Source organism: Danio rerio, chromosome 10 (genome assembly GCF_052040795.2).
Source record: "Danio rerio strain M-AB ecotype USA chromosome 10, GRCz13ab, whole genome shotgun sequence".
NCBI lineage: Eukaryota > Metazoa > Chordata > Actinopteri > Cypriniformes > Danionidae > Danio > Danio rerio.
Genome location: NC_141030.1, coordinates 5,016,271 through 5,039,133, shown reverse-complemented (window position 1 = coordinate 5,039,133; position 22,863 = coordinate 5,016,271). Strand labels below are relative to the sequence as shown.

Sequence of the window (22,863 nt, the reverse complement as noted above, 5' to 3'; positions counted from 1 at the left end):
CCGATTGTCTACAGAACAAACCATCGTTATACAATAACTTGCCTAATTACCCTAACCTGCCTAGTTAACTTAATTAACCTAGCTAATCCTTTAAATGTCACTTTAAGCTGTATAGAAGTGTCTTGAAAAATATCTGGTAAAATATTATCTACTGTCATCATGGCAAAGATAAAAATAAATATGAGATCAGACGATGGTGACTGCTGTAGTGATTCTAGTTGCTTTTATTTTTTGGTATTTATCTTCAAGAAATCACTGAACGCATATATTATGTTATCATAATAATATAATGTGGCAATAAGATCGTAACTATACTGCGCATTTACAGCGGGGTCATATTCATCTATGTAAACACACCAAAAACAACAGTAACAATATAGCAGACACTGTAAAAAGCTCATTCCCAGCCACTAGACTTTTCTGACAGGATAATCGAGTGTCAGAATGTTGTGGGACTGCTGTACAGGAGTTATGGGTGCACCTCAGAAAGGATGCAGTGGACTTCGACACAGCGCCAAACGAATCTACGCTGTTTTTTTTATTTTGCCTTCTCAAAGCACATAAAGCACAGCTACTATATCAATAAAATCCATGTTAGCCATATAGCAATGAAGCTAAAGTCACCGGGCAGACAGAAGCCCTGCCCGTAACGTGAATCCGGGTTTATTGTGAAGTGAAATTGATGCATGAATTAAGCGAATTTGACGCTTAAATGAAGCAAGTAAACTCAAAATGTTCAACGTCTGGTGTGAACACAGCCTTAATTCCACATATAGTGTGAACTCAGCATTGCTCTGTGTCCCGTTGTCTTTTTTCTTCAAAATTTTTTTTGGTCCCACTTTATATTAAGTGTCCTTAACTACTATGTACTTACATCAACAAATAAATACAATGTACTTACTGTGATTATAATGTATTTGAGAACACTTGTGGTGCTTTTGAATTGGGATAGGGGTTGGGTTATGGACAGGTTTGGTGGCATGGGTAGGTTTAAGGGTGGGTTAAGGTGTCAGGGATGGTCAGCAGTGTATTTACAAATGTAATTACAAAAGTTAATTACAGATGTAATTACATACATGTATTTAATCAAGCATAAGTACACAGTAAATACATGTATTTACACAATAAGTCCATTGTAACAAACTATTAAATGCTGTGTAAGTAAATATTAGTTAAGGCCACTTAAGCATCAGAGACTGTTCGATTCTGCTGATCTACAGGATGAAAGATCACAGTATGAGCCTTAATTTTCCTCGCAAATGCAGGCAGTGTTGTGTCAGCTATATGTTATTCATTGTCTCTCTTATCTGCCAAGAATGTCTTGAACTCTTTTCTGATGATGGTCCTTTATCGGGAGTCAAGCACTTGTCCCAGAGGACAGACAAAAATAGACTGGACATAGTTTTCCCAGAGAGCGCTTTGAGAAAGGAAGTCTTTGAGAAGTTCTTTGTGGTTTGGTAAAGATATTACGAAATCATTTGAAGCGAAGATGCTTTTCAAAGCCTGCTGATATATTCATATTGCAAGAAAACATATAATAACATACAGTACATACTTAAGGTTAAAATGATTAGCACTTGTGAAATTGTAAATACTTTAAAAATAGGCCTAATTGCTGTTTAATGAAGATATTTCTAAACAATAGTTTCAATAACCATTTTTAAAAATCTTTACAGTACATAATATTTTCTATTTTAATTTTTTATTTTATTTTTTTTGCAAGATACTAGTATTCAGCTTAAAGTGCACCATAGATATATACACTAGATATCGCATAGGGACCCTGACCATGCGTCAGTAGCGCCGCCACATTGGTACAGTGCTCCCAGCACAAGTGTCATTCAGCCGCACTAGCCAAGATATTGTTATTATGTGCAGATGCTGGACTTTAGCGCTGTCTGCGGGTGAAGTAACGAGCAAACAAAGACAACAAAGCACAAAGGCAGAGCATTTCATAGGTAAGATTTAGTTTTTTTAGTTTTAGAGACTTGAAAAATACTACAGTCATAACACATTATGGTCCAAGACTAGTTAGCTCTGAAGTTAAGGGTTAAGTTTTTGGATGGGTGAGGTATTAGGAAAACCAGGTTGCTCCAAGGCAGTGATGGGGACACTGTACTATAAAAAGCACCATCCTTCAGATAAGATCTTAAACTGAGGTCCTGACTCTCTCTGGTGCTTAAAAATCCTGTGACACTCCTGGCCAAATGTCCCTTATTGGCTCTTATCAGTCATGACCTCCTAATAATGTCCATTCACTGAATCCAGATGCCCTGATATTATTGTAAAGTGCTCCAAGTGTACAGCAGAACAAAGAAAAGAGCTATATAATAGCTGCAGTCATTAGTCCATTCGCCCATTCATTCATTCATTCATTCATTCATTCATTCATTCATTCATTCATTCATTCATAAATCCATCAGTTAATTCATTCGCCCATTCATTGTTCTATGCATTCATTACGTTGTCCATCTATTCATTAATTTGTTCATTCATTTAGTCAGTTTAATCATTGATTTATAAATCCATACAATCATTTATTAATTAATTCATTCATTCATGAATCCATCAGATTTGTCTTTTCATTTGTCCTTCCGTTCATTCATTTGTTTGTTTATTCATTCGTCCATTCGTTCATTTGTCCATTCACTGTTTTATTCATTGCAAAAAAGCCTTTTAACTTTCCTCATTCATTCATTCATTCATTCATTCATTCATTCATTCATTCATTCATTCATTCATTCGTATATTTGTTCAATCATTCATCTATCCTTTAATCGGGTTATTCATTCATTCATAAATCCATCCATTAATTTATTCTTCCATTTATTATTTTTTCATTCATTCATTCATTCATTCATTCATTCATTCATTCATTCTTTCTTTCTTTCTTTCTTTCTTTCTTTCAGAAATCTATTTTGTTCATTTATTTATTCAATCAATTCATAAATCCATAGAATCATTCAATATTTCATTCATTCGTTCATAAATCCATCAATTCATTTATTCCTTCGTTCGTTCATTCATTCATTCATTCATTCATTCATTCATTCATTCATTCATTCATTTAGTTTTTAAGTAAGGTTTAGGCACACGCACACTGCAAGTTTTTGTATTATGGTTGAATTATTAAAAAACAAATCTTTAATTAAAATAATTTTCTAGACAGTTAAAATAGTGTGTTATTTTCAGAAGTAACAATTCAGATTAAAATTAATAAGTAAAAAGCTCAAATTAAGTGTGTTTTTCCTTAAAACAAGCACAATAATCTGCCAGTTGGGCAAGTAAAACAATATTAATATTTTATATTATGTTTTAAATAAGATTTTTTATCTCACCCCAAATTATTTTGCTTGTTTAAAAAAAAACTTACTGCATTTTTTTCTCATTTATGAAAATAAAACTTTACTTGTCTAGGAAATACTTTTTGATTTAAACACTTTTAGAAATTTGACTAGAAATAAAAACCATAAGTAAGAAAGGCATTTTGTGCAGTGTATAAACATTCAAATCACTTTAAATATTGTATTTTGTTTTATTAAAGACAATTATTACGTTACATCATGATGAGTTTGACCTTAAATACACACTTGAGCATATAAAGTGATGATTCAGCTGTGACTCAACCTCATTATTGACTCCTAAGGCATTCTTGAGGAGTAGGTCACGAACTCTTAAAAGTATAATATAGCCATTTTATCTATTCATCAACATTCTTTACTGACCTTATAAACATGCTTTGCATCGCTTGTAAATCAGTTAAATCACATAAACCACAAGCCCCTGCATTTAATCAGCGCATATTCCAAAATTAAAGAACATCAGCCAAAGTTCCATTACACTGATGTGAAAGAAAATAACAGCCCTGATCTGAGTAACTCAAACATTCTGTTGGTAAATGCTTAGGCTAAACACTGTAGTTTGGATATTAAAGTTCCCTATTTTGCTTTTTCAGATATTACCTTAGCAACATGGCAATAAAAACCTCTGCAATATTTTAAGTTTGTTTATTAGGATAGTGCCTATTTTAAAATATTTTTAATTCCAGAGATCGGCGGCCATCAGCCTGTCATACTTAGCAGAGCAAAGACGGTTGCGTCACAAGATGGAGATAGAGACCACATAATAAGCCCTTAGGGGAAAAAACTCAGCATTTTCTTTTCGTATTTCTAACAACAGCTGATCAAGTCATTATAAAACAGGTAAGACATTCAAGTCGATGTCTCTTTTGGATGTTGTAGTGCTGTATTTATACCATGGTAATCTGCTAGTGTTTGCTTTGCTTTGGGTTTAATTATTGTGATCTCCCAATTGCAACAGAGATACACTGGGAAATCTCTGCAGACTGATGGCATTTCATGCCGTTTAGCCTTATAATCTTAAAATGTCAACAAAATCACATGTTTACTTATCACTTTAGATATTAAGCTAGAGAATCATTCATATATCAGTCAAATATTTGACGTGGTGTTTTTAAGTAACGGTTTCTGCTGTTTTGATGTCAGCTGTAGATGTGAAGGAATGACGAAAGAAAGTAGTTCCTCATGCAAAAGCATTTTGAGACTCTCTGTGTTTGATTTTCTTTTTTATATAAACGATTATTCTGTTGAACAGTTGTATAAATGCAATATCAAACAAGAAGCAGTGCAATGTGGCTGTATATTGTCACCTGTGGGACTTTAAGGCACAAGGCCGCATGCACATAAAGTGCGAAACGAAACTGAAAGTAAACTAAAATGAAACAGAAAGAAAAGGGAATGGAAACAGAAACAAAACATGAATAAAAAAAAAAAAGTTATTGTCTCCCAAAATGAAAAGTGCTAAACTAAACTAAACTAACCTAAATTAAAAATGAAACAATTTGAAATGAAAAGGAAATAAAATGCAATGAAATGAAAAGGAAATTAAATAAAACAAAATGAAAAGGAAACTAATCAAAATGAAACTAAATTAAAAGGTAATGAAACTAAAACGAAACTGAAACTAAAATTCTGAAACTAATATTCACCCAAATAATATAATTAATAGTAATAATAATAATAAAAAAACAATGGTGATTGATATTGCTATCCATGTATTGATATAAGCAGAAAATATTGCCATACTATGGTGTATTAAATCAATTATTTTGTTTTTGCAATTTTGTATTCGTGTAAACCTTTTTGATTTTCTTTCTTCTGTTGAAAACAAAAGAAGACATTATGAGGAGCTGCAAAAACCTGTAACCATTGACTTCCCAAATATTTATTTTTCTTACTATGGAAGGCAATAGTGGTCACAGGTCTTCAACTTTCTTCAACTCGTAATTTTTGTGTGAACTATCCCTTTAATGTCCACTCAGTTGTAGTCAGACAGAAAATGGCAGCTCCAAATTCAGTAGTGTGGAAGTATTTCTAGCTTGTCAACAAAATAACACAATTTAAATCATGCAAATTATGTAAGAATCCAACATGTCCACGAGTGTGTCACTTTCTCACTTACTCCCCCATGCTGCTGCTGATTTTCTTGTGGCTTCAGGGGCATCACTTTCACACTTCTCTCTCGCTTTCTCCCACCTTCTCTGCATTTCTCCAGTTTGGTGATGGTGTAACTGGATATAAGCAGTGGATACAGAACGATCTTGTTGCTGATCATTTATAGCTAATATTTATAAGTCAGGACAATTATAATTCAGGCAGTTATATAAAAATGTCTTTTATTATTATTATTATTATTATTATTATTAGTAGTAGTAGTAGTAGTTGTAGTGCACTCAAAAATGCTGTTGTTCAAACTACTTATTTAAAATTAGCTAAAACAGCACAATTGTTACGTTTTTTTTGTAGTAGTAGTAGTAGTAGTAGTAGAATTTATCGTAGTCATTGTCGTTGTAGTAGTCGTCATCGTTGTCATAGTAGTCATCATAGTCGTAGTAGTAGTTGTCGCTGATTTAGTAGTAGTCATTGTAGTCAATGTCATAGTAGTAGTAGTAGTACACTTAAAAATGCTGTTGTTCAAACTACTTATTTAAAATTAGCTGAAACAGCACAATTGTTACGTTTTTTTTGTAGTAGTAGTAGTAGTAGTAGTAGAATTTATCGTAGTCATTGTCGTTGTAGTAGTCGTCATCGTTGTCATAGTAGTCATCATAGTCGTAGTAGTAGTTGTCGCTAATTTAGTAGTAGTCATTGTAGTCAATGTCATAGTAGTAGTAGTAGTACACTTAAAAATGCTGTTGTTCAAACTACTTATTTAAAATGAGCTGAAACAGCACAATTGTTACGTTTTTTTGTAGTAGTAGTAGTAGAATTTATCGTAGTCATTGTCGTTGTAGTAGTCGTCATCGTTGTCATAGTAGTCATCATAGTCGTAGTAGTAGTTGTCGCTGATTTAGTAGTAGTCATTGTAGTCAATGTCATAGTAGTAGTAGTAGTACACTTAAAAATGCTGTTGTTCAAACTACTTATTTAAAATTAGCTGAAACAGCACAATTGTTACGTTTTTTTGTAGTAGTAGTAGTAGTAGTAGTAGTAGAATTTATCGTAGTCATTGTCGTTGTAGTAGTCGTCATCGTTGTCATAGTAGTCATCATAGTTGTAGTAGTAGTTGTCGCTGATTTAGTAGTAGTCATTGTAGTCAATGTCATAGTAGTAGTAGTACACTTAAAAATGCTGTTGTTCAAACTACTTATTTAAAATTAGCTGAAACAGCACAATTGTTACATTTTTTTGTAGTAGTAGTAGTAGTAGTAGTAGAATTTATCGTAGTCATTGTCGTTGTAGTAGTCGTCATCGTTGTCATAGTAGTCATCATAGTCGTAGTAGTAGTTGTCGCTAATTTAGTAGTAGTCATTGTAGTCAATGTCATAGTAGTAGTAGTAGTACACTTAAAAATGCTGTTGTTCAAACTACTTATTTAAAATTAGCTGAAACAGCACAATTGTTACGTTTTTTGTAGTAGTAGTAGTAGAATTTATCATAGTCATTGTCGTTGTAGTAGTCGTTATCGTTGTCATAGTAGTCATCATAGTCGTAGTAGTAGTTGTCGCTGATTTAGTAGTAGTCATTGTAGTCAATGTCATAGTAGTAGTAGTAGTACACTTAAAAATGCTGTTGTTCAAACTACTTATTTAAAATGAGCTTAAACTACACAATTTTTTTTAGGGGATAACTTAGTTGTTTTATGTTCAATCCACTTGAATGTGTAAAAAAAGTAATAAGTTAAAAATGCTGTTGTTCAAGCTACTTATTCAAAATGAGCTGAAACCGCAAAATTTTTTTAAGGGGACATATTAATTTTTTAAAATTACTTTTATGTTCAATCCACTTAAATGTGTAAAAAAAAGTAATAAGTTAACTTAATTCCTTCATGTTGTCCCAACACAAATTGATGTGTGGAACCTGGCATTTTTAAAGGGTGGTGGTAGTGGTCGTAGTAATAGTTGTCGTTTCCCCAATTTCTGTTTAACAGAGAGATGATTTGTTCAACAATTTTCTAAACATAATAGTTTTAATAACTCATTTCTAATAACAGATTTATTTTATCTTTGCCATGATGACAGTAAATAATATTTGACTAGATATTTTACTAGATAAGACACTTCTATAAAGCTTAACGTGACGTTTAAAGGCTTAACTAGGTAAATTTGGTTAACTAGGCATGTTAGAGTGATTTATTGTACAGGTAAGGGTAAGTTGTATAATGATGGTTTGTTCTGTAAACTATCGAAAAAAAAATAGCTTAAAAAAGCTAATAATTTTGCCCTTAGAATATTTTTTAAAAAATTTAAAAACTTTCTAGCCGAAACAAAACAAATCAGACTTTCTCCAGAAGAAAAAAATATTATCAGACACACTTTGAATATGTCCTTGCGCTGTTAAACATAGTTTGGGAAATATTTAAAAAAGAAAAATCATTCAAAGGGGGGCTAATAATTCTGACTTCAACTGTATACACAGGTTGACGACAGCAGTATAACTCACTCTTGTTTTCATGCATACACAGGTGGGATTATTCCAATATTGCAAATAATGACATACATTTGTGGAAATGTGTTCGACTGATGTGTTTTAAGCAAGTCTAGAGGATAAAAAAAAAGAATAGCCTATGTAGCATAAACCACAACTATAATCATTACAGAAGATGATTACAATATTATTGTAATCACTTTTAAAAAATAAAAATAAATAATATAAATCCATAATAATAATAATAATAATAATAATAATAATAATAATAATAATAAAAACATTAACAGCTAATAAGAACTCTTTAAAGCTTTAATGTGCCGATGCATTTACATACTACGAAATACTAAAAGTTATTGTACACTGCTCTGGACACTAAGATAGTTATCTAGTACCTTTTACATGCACAAACAAATACATTGCACAACAAATGGTGAGGAAAAACATTACACAGCACCATATGGCCTATAGATATGCAATTCACATGATAAAAATGATGTCTAGAATCAACCATACAGTGTCTGATCAGTAAATAATTCTGTTTAGTAAAAAAGTCAAATACGGCACACTCTGATATGCTTGCAGAGCTGTTCTCGTGTGCTCATGAGCTATTTTAAATCTATGCGTTCTCTGTAATGTCAGCAGAGCTACACCCTGCTGTTACTACACTCGGTGTGATTAAACTGCAGGCCAGCTGGACTGTTTCACTTTTATAGGAACTTTAGCGTTGCGTTAATTTCAGCACTATTAAAATCAATTTCTGATATAGCTGCATTAGCTATGTTTCCATCCAAAGATGTTAAACTTTTGTGCAAAATCTGGAACACCCAGCTTGATCTCACAAGGGAGCGCAACTATTGTACGTTTTGTCCGTTTCGTGGCTAATGAATTCATATGAGTTCAATCATGTAAATCATGTAAAATCGTACATTCCACCTAGATGCAACCAGATGTTATAACCTGTGTGTTATAGCATAAGAGTCTTTGTGCAAATACTGCTCAATGTCACATGTGATGGAATAGTTGAGGACTAAATTCAGTTCATCTTTATTTCTGTAGCGCTTTTACAAGTGCGGTTTATTTATAAACCAATTTCGAGAGTAGCACGTGCATATGATCAACATGACTGGCACCTCATCAGCTCCGTAATTTGCCCTATTAGATGATTGCGGAACCATTATAAATAACCAGAGTTTTTCACTATTTTTCATATATTTACAGTAGGAAATTTACAAAGTAGGCTATCGGAAAAAAAAATGCTTAAAGAGGAGTAATAATATTGACCTTAAAATAGTTTTTCAAAAATTAAAAACTTGTTTTATTTTAGCCGAAATAAAACAAATAAGACTTTCTACAGAAGACAAAATATTACCAGACATACTGTGAAAATGTCCTTGCTCTGTTAAACATCATTTGGCAAATACTTAAAAAAAAAAAAAAAAAAATTAAAGGGGGGCTAATAATTCTGACTTCAACAGTATTTTGGCCTTTATTTAAATTTTTCTTTTTTATTTACTTACATTAAATGTTTCAAAAGCAACCCAATGATATCAAATTTGTATTATTATTGCCAATATTTTAATCTTTAATCTTATAAAACATCAGTCCAAACACTGGGAACTCTAATGTGGACGTGAAAAACAAGGCATGTCGATTAGCCGTGGGACATAAATAACAGTGCTACTTTCGTCCCCACAAGACCTCAAGAACCTGATTCGCTTTTATACTGAAAAACTCAGAGATTTTAAACTCAAGGATGTGTTATTGCACTAAATAACCTGTAGATTGATCCTTAGTGTGACATATGAACAGAGAAACACAACTCGTAATGAGGAAAAAAATAGCTGCTACAATAATGTTTGCACTCAGAAACCGAAATTTGGAGCTAACCACAGAGACACGAACCCAAAATCTACTCATATTTGGCAGCTCCATCAAGGGTTGCATGCTGAATGTGCTGTTATAACCTGGACATCAAATGTTGTCAGGGCGTCAAGAAAATCAATTTGTTACTTTTGTCCCACGTTACTTTCGCCTTTTACCATCCATGGATGCAAACTGCCATTTAGAGCATCTGACAAGAATTTATCTTAAACACTTCATTCAAAGATATATCCTGGAATTAAAGCAATGCTTGTATTTGTTATCTGAAACATAAAAAACACGAGACTCTGATATGCGTGCTAGTTAGCAGAAGGCATTGGATTACAGCACAGCTAGTACCCAATACTTGTTTGAGAAATGCAGCTGAGCCCCCACACCCGAGAGCTCTGGCAATCCAAACCCACCTGAGGGCCACCGCACCTCCCTGAAATATGCGACCCTGAGCCAAATCATCACCGACAGCTGCTGCTAAATTTAACCCGCTAGTAATGGCTGTCTGCGTTATGCTAGTAAGAGCACAGCGTAAATGAGGCCTAAAGCTGAGGTCTAGACCTGTGTAGAATCTGTGTACACAAGTCAGAAAGGCTCAAAGCGGGCATTCAATTCAAGAGGAAAGTCTGCCCACGTCTAGAAATCGCCTCCGCCTAGTGTACCGCAATCAGCAAGCCGCTAACCCGTTTCTCATTTGAGCTAGCGACATTCCCTCACTTGTTGGACTGAAAAGAAAAGCCACAGATTTGGACTCAACGACTCTCCTGTGCAGGAGCAGCCTGCGGTTTAAGGCATAGCCCAGAAGCTAACTAGCTAGCATGCTGTCAATATTGGGCTAGCTTTCTTATTGGAATAGTATAACAAAAGGAACCGTCAGGCGAAGTCTTTCGATATCGTAGCAGGCTGTATTTTTAAAAGTATGTGGCATTCGAGGAGCTTGTCAGTAACACAAGTCAGTTTGTGGTTAGCATTGTTGACGCAAGGGAGTCTATACTCACCACTAGCAGAAACCAATATTTATAATACACTCCCAGCAAAACAGCATGATAGAACATAGTGATGAAGATATAAATGCCGAGTGCAGCAAGCCAGCGTACGATATGAATAAAACAACCATAAAACGCCACTACATTTGGGTAATCCGCTTGAGGTACAGCTTCTAGTTTAGCTCATTTCAAAAACACAACATCAAGCAGCCCACAGGCTTCGCTTTTCTGGAAAGCATGGGAAGCCAAGCCAAGCCCAGATAAAGCATGCGGTTGGGGTGATACAGATGTTGGAAGAATATCGAGTGAAACTGGAAACCCTAAACTGGAAATTCACGAGCAAAGTTCTGTGGTACATCTACTCTAAAATGAAAAGCTTTCTAATGAGCATTGCGTGCATCAAATACAGACCATTGTACCCTGCTGAAAAATCCAGCCTAAACCAGCCTAGGCTGGTTGGCTGGTTTTAACTGGTCGACCAGGCTGGTTTTAGAGGGGTTTTGGCCATTTCCAGGCTGGTTTTTAGCCATTTCCTGCCTATTCTTAGCTGGTCAGGCTGGGAGATGACCAGGTTAAACCAGCTTGACCAGCCTAGCCAAGCTGGGAGTCTAGCCAAAACCAGCTATGTTCAGCTTAAACCAGGCTGGCCAAGCTGGTTTTGGCTGGATTTGGCTGGTCATTTTACAGCCTGACCAGCTAAGACCAGGCTGGAAATAGCTGGAAACCAGCCTGGAAATGGCCAAAACCCCTCTTAAACCAGCCTGGTTGACCAGCTAAAACCAGCCAACCAGCCTAGGCTGGTTTAAGCTGGATTTTTCAGCAGGGAATGTATGTCACAGCAGGCTCTGTTTTGATCGTTAAATTGGAGGTGCAATAAATCAGTCTTAAATATGCATGAATTTTAAGGAAGGTTAAAAATAAAACACAAGATTCTGTTGACTGCAAGAACATTTGCTTCTTCATGTCAATCTAACAGGACCAATCCCAATTCTACTGTTTATTAAGTTAAAGGTTTAATACTGATTAGAACTTGAAATGGAGACGGGGTCTTAAAATATTCTGAGAAAGTCTTTAAAAAGTCACATAGTTTACCCCTTTTTTTATGATTTAATATTAATATTATGGTTCTTCTGAGTGTGCCAGTTTAGGTTCAACACACAGGTCAGATGTTTTTATTATAATGTGTTAAAAAGTGTCATGTTGGGGGCGTTTACACAGTTTGCTGTTTTAGGGGCGTGTTGCTTCACAGTTTCAGCTTCCCGCCCAATGTAACAAGGGGGCGGAGCCAAGAGCTCCCATGCTCTGTGTTTGCATGACTGTCAGTGACCACCTGAGGGCGCTGTAGTTCAACAGACTCTGAGAGTGAACTACAGCGCCCAAGAACTACAAGTCCATACATACCACGCGCATTACACCCGGTTCACTTACACTGATTGGCCATCACAGCTGTTCCTGTTTCCTGTTGATTTCCTGGACTATTTATACAACCATTTTCCCACTGTTCGTTACTGCGTCGTTTGTCTGTCTTGTCTCCGTGATCCCAGTAAGTCTTGAATATCGAGTTTGTGTTTCCTGAGCCCTGTTCTTGATTGATGTTGTAGTTTTTTGTTTTGTTGTTTATTTGTTACTTTGCACTTTGGACACCTTGTTTTTCTGTTTGCTGCACTATTGTAAATAAATCTGCACTTGGATCCGCACCTTTTTGTTCCCGTTTTAAATCACATAAAGTGACAAAGCTATGCTAGGATGAGCATTCAGCCGTACATGTACGAGTCGGACACAGACCAAGCAGAGAGTACAAAATAATTTGTGTCTTTGTATAGTCTCGACGTAAAAGTGCCGAGCGTGTACACCGAGACTAATAAACACACACACTAAATTAACTTAAGCTCGGCCGCGTGCAGCCCGACAGAAACCCACGCAGCGCCGAGCCGCTGACCCAATGAGCTTTTCATCAAAAAATAGAGCAAGGGTGTTCCTTTAGTGATATCGCTCTGACTCACACGCTGAAAATGGCGGACATGCAACAAGAAACTAAGGATATGATCGTGATGCACAGCTGTCAATCAATATTGGTGGGCGGGGGGACAGCACTCCTACTTAAAGTTGCGGTCAGTCTGAAAACCGCCCCAATTGGTCCACTGTTTTTTTGTTGTTAAATTGAAAAAAAAAAGGACTGTGTGTCTTTATATCACCCCAATATGACGGTCTACACACTATACTTACAAAGACAATGTTATTTTGACGAAAATCCAACTTCGAGCCAACATCTTAAACCACCGTCATATTCATGTCAAATACTGACATTTCTTCGTCAGGTATGGCAACCAAAATCCATTGTCTGACATCAGATTGGTAACATCCATACAACGTCAATCGTTAGATGTAGATTTATTTTAATTTAATTTATTTTTTACTTTTTTTTTTTTTTTTTTTTAAGAAAGCAACCAAAATGTAATGTCTATTCAACACTGGACATTGATGCCAGTCTGACGTTGGGTTTTGACGTTAACCCGAATTTTAATTTCCAAACAAAATGCAATGTCCCATGATATTGGGGTACAACATCAATCTGATGTCATGTTAAAGTCCTGCACCTGCTGGGATCCCTTTAACCTACAAGTATGCTAATGCTATACTAATGCTTTAATAAGAGTTAACTGACATGTAGCTGCAAATACTCACAGTCTGTCTGAAGCACATCAGCAAAATAAAGTGTTACTAAATACATGGTAAGATGATTCCTGCAAACATTTGAAAATGTTAAATCTTGCCTTAATGAAATGTGTGGTGCTTATTAAGACAATCTTGGTTTAGTAAGAGACAAACCCCTAATTCAGGGTGGTTAAATAATTTTCCATCAGAGTTTAGCTCAAGCTAAACAAGGTTTTCCAATTGTTAGTGGTTCCCAGTGGTTATTAGGCAGTTTCTGCATTTATTGTGATAGCACAGAATATCATCAGAAAGTAAGGTTGGCAGGAGAGATGTGAGGTTAGATCACATGACTCGAACGCAGGGCAGCTGAGGTGCAATTATGCTACATGTTGGTGCCCTGACCACCAGGCTATTGCCGCCAACATAAAAAATAAAAAATATGCATTTTTTTTTGTATTGGGGTGCCCAATCGTGCTTCTCAAGATCTACCTTGCTGCGCATTTCAGTACCTTCAGAAGCACCTGATAAATTACAAATAAATGCATTTGGACAAGGTTGGAATTCAATCTTGTATGTAGAGGTCTACAGGAGCATTGTAAATTTGGGACAGCCATGTTGGCTTTACTGTATCCCTTACATCCCTTATCTGCCATTCATGACTCCTTTCAGCTGGTCTTTAACTTCTCCACTGTTTTCATTCATTCATTCATTCATTCGTTTTCTTGTCGGCTTAGCCCCTTTATTAATCCGGGGTCGCCACAGCGGAATGAACTGCCAACCTATCCAGCAGGTTTTAACGCAGCAGATGCCCTTCCGGTCGCAACCCATCTCTGGGAAATATCCACACACATTCACACACTACGGAAAATTTAGCCTACCCAATTCACCTGTACCGCATGTCTTTGGACTGTGGGGGAAACCGGAGCACCCTGAGGAAACCCACGCGGAGGCAGGGAGAACATGCAAACTCCTCACAGAAACGCCAACTCAGCCGAGGTTCGAACCAGCGACCCAGCGACCTTTTTGTTGTGAGGCGACAGCACTACCTACTGCGCCACTGCCTCGCCTATCCACTGTTTTCACACTTCACTATTGCTGCAGAGCAGGTCATCTGGGTACTTTCCATCTCATACTCATTTGACAAACTCTGACCACCTTTTTGTGCAAGTAGTGGTGGTAGACACACTCAGAATGAATGAAGAAACTTTTCAGTTGGAGCTAAACTGTGTGGGAAAGTTACCCGACAAGAGCGGGATTGAACACCCCTACACTAATCCTAACTCTTACATTTACATGAAGTGCAGCATTATAGAACAATTATAGTTATCTGTTATTTATCAGTCTTCATATATTGTCTTCATTGTGGGTCATTAATGAATGTCTGTTGGACTAGTTGTGGTTTACATGGCTGCTTTAATCGGGTTAACCTCAGTGGAAATTCATCCTACTGTATTAAGCATGGTAAATCAACATCAAGGACATTTGTGAGAGATATTGCTCTGATTGGATATCCAGTTTAGCAAATGAGTCACTGCATTAGGGATAAAAATGAGCACATATATCAAGACAGCACAGAAAGCTCCTCTATATTTACCTGGAATAAAAAAAAAAGAGATCAGCATGAATGTTATTAGAAATTGTGATAAGCAAGCGCATGTTTGTATATCTGCACTCCTAGTTTTGGTTAAACAATTAAGTCCTTGCACACTAATGCAGTTTGCACGTGAGCTAGCAGTCATTTCGAATGAAACGCAGCCTATGTTGAGAGACACCACAGTTGTCTTTGGTCACTGCTATTTATTTGAGATCAGTTTGGCGTGTCAAGGCCTGAAGAAACATTCACCTGAAAGCCAGACATCATGGTATATTGGCTCTTTTGACAATAGCCAGTCCAAAACAACTTTGCAACCAACAAGAGTGCATTGAAAACTACCTAATAACACAATCAACCACCTTAAAGACCCCAAAGAAACATTCCTGTAACTACTTAGAAGACCTTAGCAATCGCTTAACAATGCCTTGGCAATCACCCACTACATTCTAGCACTCTAGTCCAACTTCCGCACTGGCAACCACTACTTGTTACATCTGTTGCAAAGAAATCATTACAAGTGAACAATAGGTCAAAAAAGGGCTGATTTTATCCATAGTCTTAAGTTGTTAAGTTAAGTTGTTAAACTACCTTGCAGCATTAATGGAACTGCGTGGGACTATAACGGCTTTCCATTGAGCTACCGTCAAAACAGACAGCGCAGTAAAGTTTCACCACCTCATTAATATCAGTCTTTCCCTCTAGTGTTATAGAAAAGGAGAAACCCACATGCTGTTTGGGCCTGTGCTGGTCAAATATCAGTCAGAGAGTGTCTGTAATTGATACATGAAACGCTTTGTCTGACTGACTGCTTGGGAATTGATTAGTAACCCACCTAGCAACATTTCTCTGGCCTACAAAATCAGCTTGGCCCACATGCTACAGTGAATTATGATACATGACTGGACCAAGTCTTGCTTTCAGACAAGGGCCAAACAAGAACCATATCTGGGCCAAGTCTCAGCCATAACTGGACTGAAACTGGGCCAGGTATGTTGGTGTGTCATGACTGCAATGAAATCGATAAACCCATGAATGTGCACGTTGGGTGTGCTTTTTCTCGAAGAGACATGATTGATAATGATTGAAAAGGATTTCAGTATTTTGATGACAGCCTTTCCACAGGTTAGTAGTAAGCTAATATAATTTCATAATGCAAATCTTAAAGGGTCACGAAACACCAAAACACATTTTTTGAGCTGTTGACAGTCGTATATGTGTCCCACACTGCTAAAAACACTATTAGGACACCTATATTTCACTAAAAAGTGTAAATTGGTTGTTTTTGCGTTATTTCAAGCAAATTCGTACTTCCGGTTTGAAACGAATTTTTGAAGCTGCGTCACGGTCATGACATAATAGCGTGTATTCCAGCGTGCAGACTGGACGTCTGTGCCATAGTGAGTCTTATTACGTCTTACAGCCTGCTGCATTAATGCATGAGTAAGGCTTGATTCAAACCAATCAACGCGCTTTATTGTGCAACTTCATTAATATTTATTACTGTCACAGTGTTTAGACGACAGAGACGCCACATTTTATTAGCAAAACAAGCGTGAAGTGTTGCTTTAATAGTTTGCTGCAGTTAAGTTTCGTTTTCATTTTCTCTCTGTAAGAGCTCAGCTGGAGTCCCGTGTGGATTAACAGTGTACGCGACGCTCGACAACAATAACTTACGTGTCTAAGGAGGAACATTGTTTACATGAGAGCTGTTCTCATCTGCAAACGCAGAGATCCGGATTCGCTTGTAGTATTCTCTTAATAAAGACGCGGCTGTAGTTGCTGGTGATTGTCCTGTCTCTACAGATTTGGTAAGTGAGCGACCAGTGCTCTTTGTTTATTCAGTTTGTTCGTATCGAACAAACTATTGCACCGAGTGTAAACATGTTAGCACTACAACCAAACTTTAGTCTCGTGCAGGGTTTTTACCGCATTTAGTGACCGGAATAACACACGCGGCTTTCTGACACTACCTGCCTTGTGCATCTAAGTTTCCGGGAAATGCTGAGTTTTTTTTTTTCTCTCATTCGCCGTGCGGTATCAAACATTGCATGAAAAATACACGCTTAGAGCAGTTCCTCCAATCAAATATCTCGTTTGTCGCGAGGGGCATGAATGAATTCCCTGAATGAAAGTGCCAAACTGCAGTTAAAGTCCACCATTTAATAATTTGGCAAATAATTCGACTACAGATGTCTATGTAGGTTAAACACCATCACTTTCTCCTGTGTGTGTATTTTGACTCTGAAACTCAGCGCGTGCCCAAATAGACACTCCCACACCATGCCTCTTTTCTTCCTCCGACACTCCCCCCTAAACAGAGCTGGACACGCCCACTTTTCTGACTTTTTCCAAAGTAGAGGTGTGAAAACACCCTGCTGAAACGAGGGGGTTTCATGGCCCTTTAAAGTCATGTTAACCAACAAATGATCAAAGCAAATATATTAATGCAATTCAAATATATAAAATATGAACTGATGTTTACTTTAAACTTTAGTTATATTGTTCTAATAAAACCATTTTTTTTAAAAGATTTTGTCAAGATTTTTTTAGAGTCATCATCATAATTTTGTGGCTCAAAAGTATCGATTTAGCACCGGTATTGAAATAAACTCATTTAAAGTCTTAATTAGATTAACTAGGCAGGTTAGGGTAATTGGGCAAGTTATTGTATAACGATGGTTTGTTCTGTAGACCATCGAAAAAAATCTTAAAGGGGCTAATAATATTTACCTTAAAATGTTTTTAAAAAAATTAAAAACTGCTTTTATTCTAGCCGAAATTAAACAAATAAGACTTTTCCAGAGGAGAAAATATTATCAGACATACTGTGAAAAATTCCTTGCTCTTTTAAACATAATTTGGGAAATATTTAAAAAAGAAAACTTAACAGTTTAACAATTTAACAGTAAAAACATTGCAAAACCACTAGTAATTCATTCTAAGTTTGCATGACTCAGTCAAATACCAGATTTGTGAATCTTTGCCATGTACGTCGAAGCATTTGCAGTTGTAAGCGTGTGGCTGATATCATAATAGTGCCACAAGAATGATTCATAACTACTTTGTAAACTTACACAACACTTTCTTGATCTGCTTTTGGTAGTTTGTTATCAGATGTGTTAAAAGCAGCCAATTCTGGCTCAAATGCGGGAAAATTGTCACATAATTACTTTAATGTGAGCTATTGGAGGGAACGCGCCACTCTGGCAAATGAACTCTCCATGCCAAAGCAATTTAGCAGACACTATTCAGATTATCTCGGTTTGTTTCAAGAACCAGACATCCCTCAGCTCTTGAGATGCTTCCAGACACTGAATAACTTTAATTATTAATATTTTCGCTGTCTGAGCAGCATTACCACAGGACCCCTGTCTCAACACTTAAAGTTTCATCTAGCAGACCTCATCAAAACAGCATTAGCCTAGTTCATTTCTAATAGCCGAGAATCAATTTCAGTTAGCAGCATTTCCAAAGCCAAACATTGCAAAGTTTATGATTTAAATATATTTTTTTGAGGCTTGACAGATTATTGCAGCGGTGGGCAAACTCTTTAGACCCGAGGGCCACATCAAGTTTTGCAAACCAAGTGAAGGGCCACATGTCAAATTCTTCAAAAAATTACTTTTATTTATAGTGGCAGTATGCATGGAATATGAAACATCGGACAGAAACATGTCACATTAACACTAAACAGATTGTTTTTTTTTTATAATATTAAGTTAAATTTACAAGTCAATTTGCACTGCTATTTATATTTACTTATCAATCATAAAACTATAAAATAATCCCTTATAAAATATAATAATAATAATAATAATAATAATAATAATAATAATAATAATGTAATAATTTTTTCAGTGGAGAATAGAAAATATATTGTCTAATAAAAAAAATCTCATATTAACACAGTTACTATTCAGTCAAATTTACAATAATCTAATTAGCAATGCTTTTAGAATATACAGATCAATCATCATAAAACTTGATGAAACCACAAATCTTTGAAATAAGAACTTTTTTGTAACGACGGGCGATGGCACTCACAACAGAAGGTAAAATCAAAATGCAGGCTAATTCTTAGTCAGGCAAGCAATGGTCAATACAGGTGCAAACGGGCATGTGCAGGCAAATCCAGAATCATACTCAATATACAGACGAGAGGTCAAAAAGGCAGGCGGCAGGCAGGGAGAACAAGAATACAAGGCTAGGTAGAAACACAGGAAAACTAGACAGGAGTAACGCGTTGTAATGTCATCTAAAGATAAACAAGACTCTAAAGTGAAAGGGTGAATTAGTGGCTAATGTAGTGAATGTAATCAGTCTCTGACAAGGCTCAGGTGGTGAGAATGTAATCAGTCTAGATGAGTGAGCATGTGTGAGTGTGACCGGAGAGCATGTGTGAATATGTAGTCCAGGAGAAGGCGGAAGTGTAGTCCATGGTTTGTTGTGTGACATTTTTTAAGTGGATGTATGCATGGAAAATATATTCTATGACAAAAATTAACACATTTAACCAGCAATTATTATATAATTTGAGTCAAATGTACAACAATCTCACTTGAGCTTTTAGCGGCAAATCCAGATTTCACTATTTCCAGATGCGAAAAGCTCTCGGGTAAAAAGTGTTCCTTACAAACATATTTCGGTCCCACTTTATATTAAGTGTCTTTAACTACTATGCACTTGCATCAAAAAATAAATACAATGTACTTACTGTGTTTATATTGTATTTGAGAGCACTTGTGGTGATAGAGGTTGGGCTATGGACAGGTTTGGTGGCATGGGTAGGTTTAAGGGTGGGTTAAGGTGTAAGAGATGGTCAACAGTGTATTTACAAATGTAATTACAGAAGTTAATTACAGATGTAATTACATACAGGTATTTAATCAAGTGTAAGTACACAATAAATACATGTATTTACACAATAAGTACTCTATAACAAACTATTACTTCCTGTGTAAGTACTTATTAGTTAAGGCCACTTAATATAAAGTGGGACCCATGTTTCTGTTGCTTGCTCTGTAGTCCTTACGTAAGTCCAGCGGCACTCTCATAGCGAGAAATGAAAACAAAACCTTAATTGCAGCACATTTTTAAGCAAAACGCTGACGACCCATGTCTCCCAACAATTCTTCCACTTGTTTAGGCAACACAACGTGGCGTCTCTCTGCTGTCTGAACATTGTAACATGTAAAACAGTCTTGGAAGCTATCATGCATATTAATGAAGTTGCACCTCATACACAATAGAGCGCGCTAATTGGTTTGAACCAAGTCTTTCTCATGAATTAATGCTGCACACTCAGAGACGACACAATGTACTCACTGATACAGATATCCACGCTGGAATACACACAAGGATCTAACCTCCGTGACGCAGCTTCGAAAATTCGTTTCAAATCGGAAAAACGAATTTGCTCGAAATAACGCAAAAACAACAACTTTTGACTTTTTTTTGTGAAATATATGTGTCCCAATAGTGTTTATAGCAGCATGGGACACATCTACGGCTGTCAACATCTCAAAACATGTGTTTTGTGACCCTTTGAGCATTATATTTTCAACCAAATATGGCAAGCCATTTTTACATACAGTCCAAGTCCAGTTTTTGACTGTCATAGAGACATCGGGGTTGATTTAGGACTTTCACACATGTGAATTGATTCATTTCTTCCGAAACAGGGATTAAAATTGTTACATTGTTGCTCTTTGCTCTTGGTACCGTTCGCTTTCACACGGCAAATTTTCTAAACGGACCAAAAGAGCTAAAACAAGTCACGTGCGAGTAAACTCTCCTCACATTGGTTAGAGTTTCACGGTTTATTTTGCCGTGAGTCCCTCTCAGCTGTCAGGGGGATGGTAGTGGTTTGGTGGTGTTTGACAGGCTGCGCGACGTGTCTAAAGAGCGAGGATGGATGCAGTGAGGAGGGATGAGAAGGGTGCGCAACGTATTTGAGGACCCTGAAGGTAGATGTGCGATTTCCGGGAAATTATAACTCGTTTGCGGGCATCCGGGAGTCTCTGTGCATTTGCAGGAGACTAACGAAACTTCCGGGAGACTTGGGATGTCTGGACTGACCTCCCGGCCTACTCATAATTCTCTCTTCATATAGCCCAGGGGTGGCCAACCCTGTTCCTGGAGAGCCACCTTCCTGCAGATTCCAGTTCACCTGAACCAATTAAATAGGACCTGAACACCACGTGATAATTACATTCAGGTGTGTTTGATATGGGTTAAAACTGAAATCTGCAGGAAGTTGGCTCTTCAGGAACTGGGTTGGCCACCTCTGATATAGCCGTATGCCTATTACATATCCATAATACACTGTGATATAACGGGCTTGGACCGTATTGCGTTCTCACTACAATCGATCCGCTCCAGAGTTCGTTTCAAATCGAGCCGAGACCACCTCATTCAAGCGATTTTGGAGCGATTGTTTGGGCGCGGATCCAAGCGCGATTGCTGGATTCATATATGCCAAACAAACCTCGCTAACTGGGCAAATGAGACAAGTTCCGAAACAAATGTCTAGGTGTGAAAGCACCCTTATATCACTCATATTGACAAGAAGCTTTGATGTATCTAAGTTGTCAATTGCCCCCATAGCAATAAAACAGGCTAACCTAGCAACCAATTAAAAAACAGCAATATCTCTACATAAGAACATCATAGGGACCTGAGTATTGGCTCGTTTGACTCATGCTAGCAAATGGGACTATGCATGTAAGCATAATAGCATGTGCTAGAAATACCTATTAAGTGTTAGCATTTGATTGAACATGTACACGAGCGTTGTCATTTAGCAACTGCTTAGCAACCATCTAGCAATGCTATAAACATTTTAGCAACTGCCTAGCACTGCTATGCTTCCTGCCAACTGCCGTTGCCAGTCCTAGCGCAGTCACGTTGGCTTTCTCAAGCCAACATCAAAATTCTTGAACTTTAGGTTGTAGTTAAAATTAAGAAGAAAGAACTTGAGCCGCATCTAGAAACTTTGTCTGAATGAACGCCCTCAAAACCACATATAAACACTCTGGCAGTCAAACAGTAGAGCCTAGCATTGTGGAAACGGGTATTGCATGGACATGCATCACTTATATTGCCTTCAAAAAATGTTCATGACCCGAAACTGTTTACTAGGGTGGTCCTTAGTGTATACCAACAGATGCTGGTCCTTACAGACTATTTTTGCAATGTGTATTCTGCGGAATCACAGAGATGTAAGCAATGTAGCCAGAATAGTTTTCCATCTGTTGCTCACTGCTGGTCTATGCAGAGGTGTTGACCTTGCGCCAAATTTAGTGTTGCTTTTAGCCACATTTCAGATTCTTGACCTCTGGTTCATGTTGGGTGATTCGTCAACACTAATGAGAACACATTTACAACAAATAAACTTTTAAAATAGCCCAATAAATCCAACAAGCTTCTTTAAAATGCATGAATTTCGGGATGGATTTTAATATATGTAATTCTAGTTCTCCTAATAACAGTCTATGTTAGCACTATAAAGCAAATTCAATTCTGGAATGAAAGTAAGAACAAACCAACTTACCGCAAGGGCTTGGAGCCTTTCCTTGTGAAGTTCAGCTTCAGCCATCCTGGAAAAACAAAGGCAGAATTCTCAGTAACCGTGAGATTGGTAATCCCAAGTGTGGTTGCGTGTGTTGGGCAGTAGGTGAGCTAGTTATCACACACACTATGCCCTGGTCCTCTGAAGTAAGCCAGCCAGTGAAAGACACAGTGTACTGAGAGCAAGATCTTCTCATTCACTGGCCATGTGTTTGCCAGACTCTCTCTCTCTTTTTCT

At 36.9% G+C, this 22,863-nt stretch overlaps 2 protein-coding genes across 17 annotated transcripts in view; one reads left to right on the top strand and one right to left on the bottom strand.

The window, feature by feature from the left end:
* Nucleotides 1-22,863, top strand: part of plppr1 (phospholipid phosphatase related 1) — a 373,756-nt gene that overhangs the window by 180,208 nt on the left and 170,685 nt on the right. The window lies entirely within an intron of this gene.
* palm2akap2 (PALM2 and AKAP2 fusion) overlaps nt 1-22,863 on the bottom strand; it is a 219,420-nt gene that overhangs the window by 178,156 nt on the left and 18,401 nt on the right. For 8 of the 15 annotated variants that reach the window (XR_015500202.1, XR_015500204.1, XM_087268736.1 and 5 more), the window contains exon 2: nt 22,609-22,654. Coding sequence is in view for 12 of the 15 variants with exons in the window: in XM_087268736.1 (XP_087124862.1) it covers nt 22,609-22,654 (46 nt within the window). In the remaining 3 variants the exon portion in view is untranslated. 15 annotated transcript variants of the gene reach the window in all.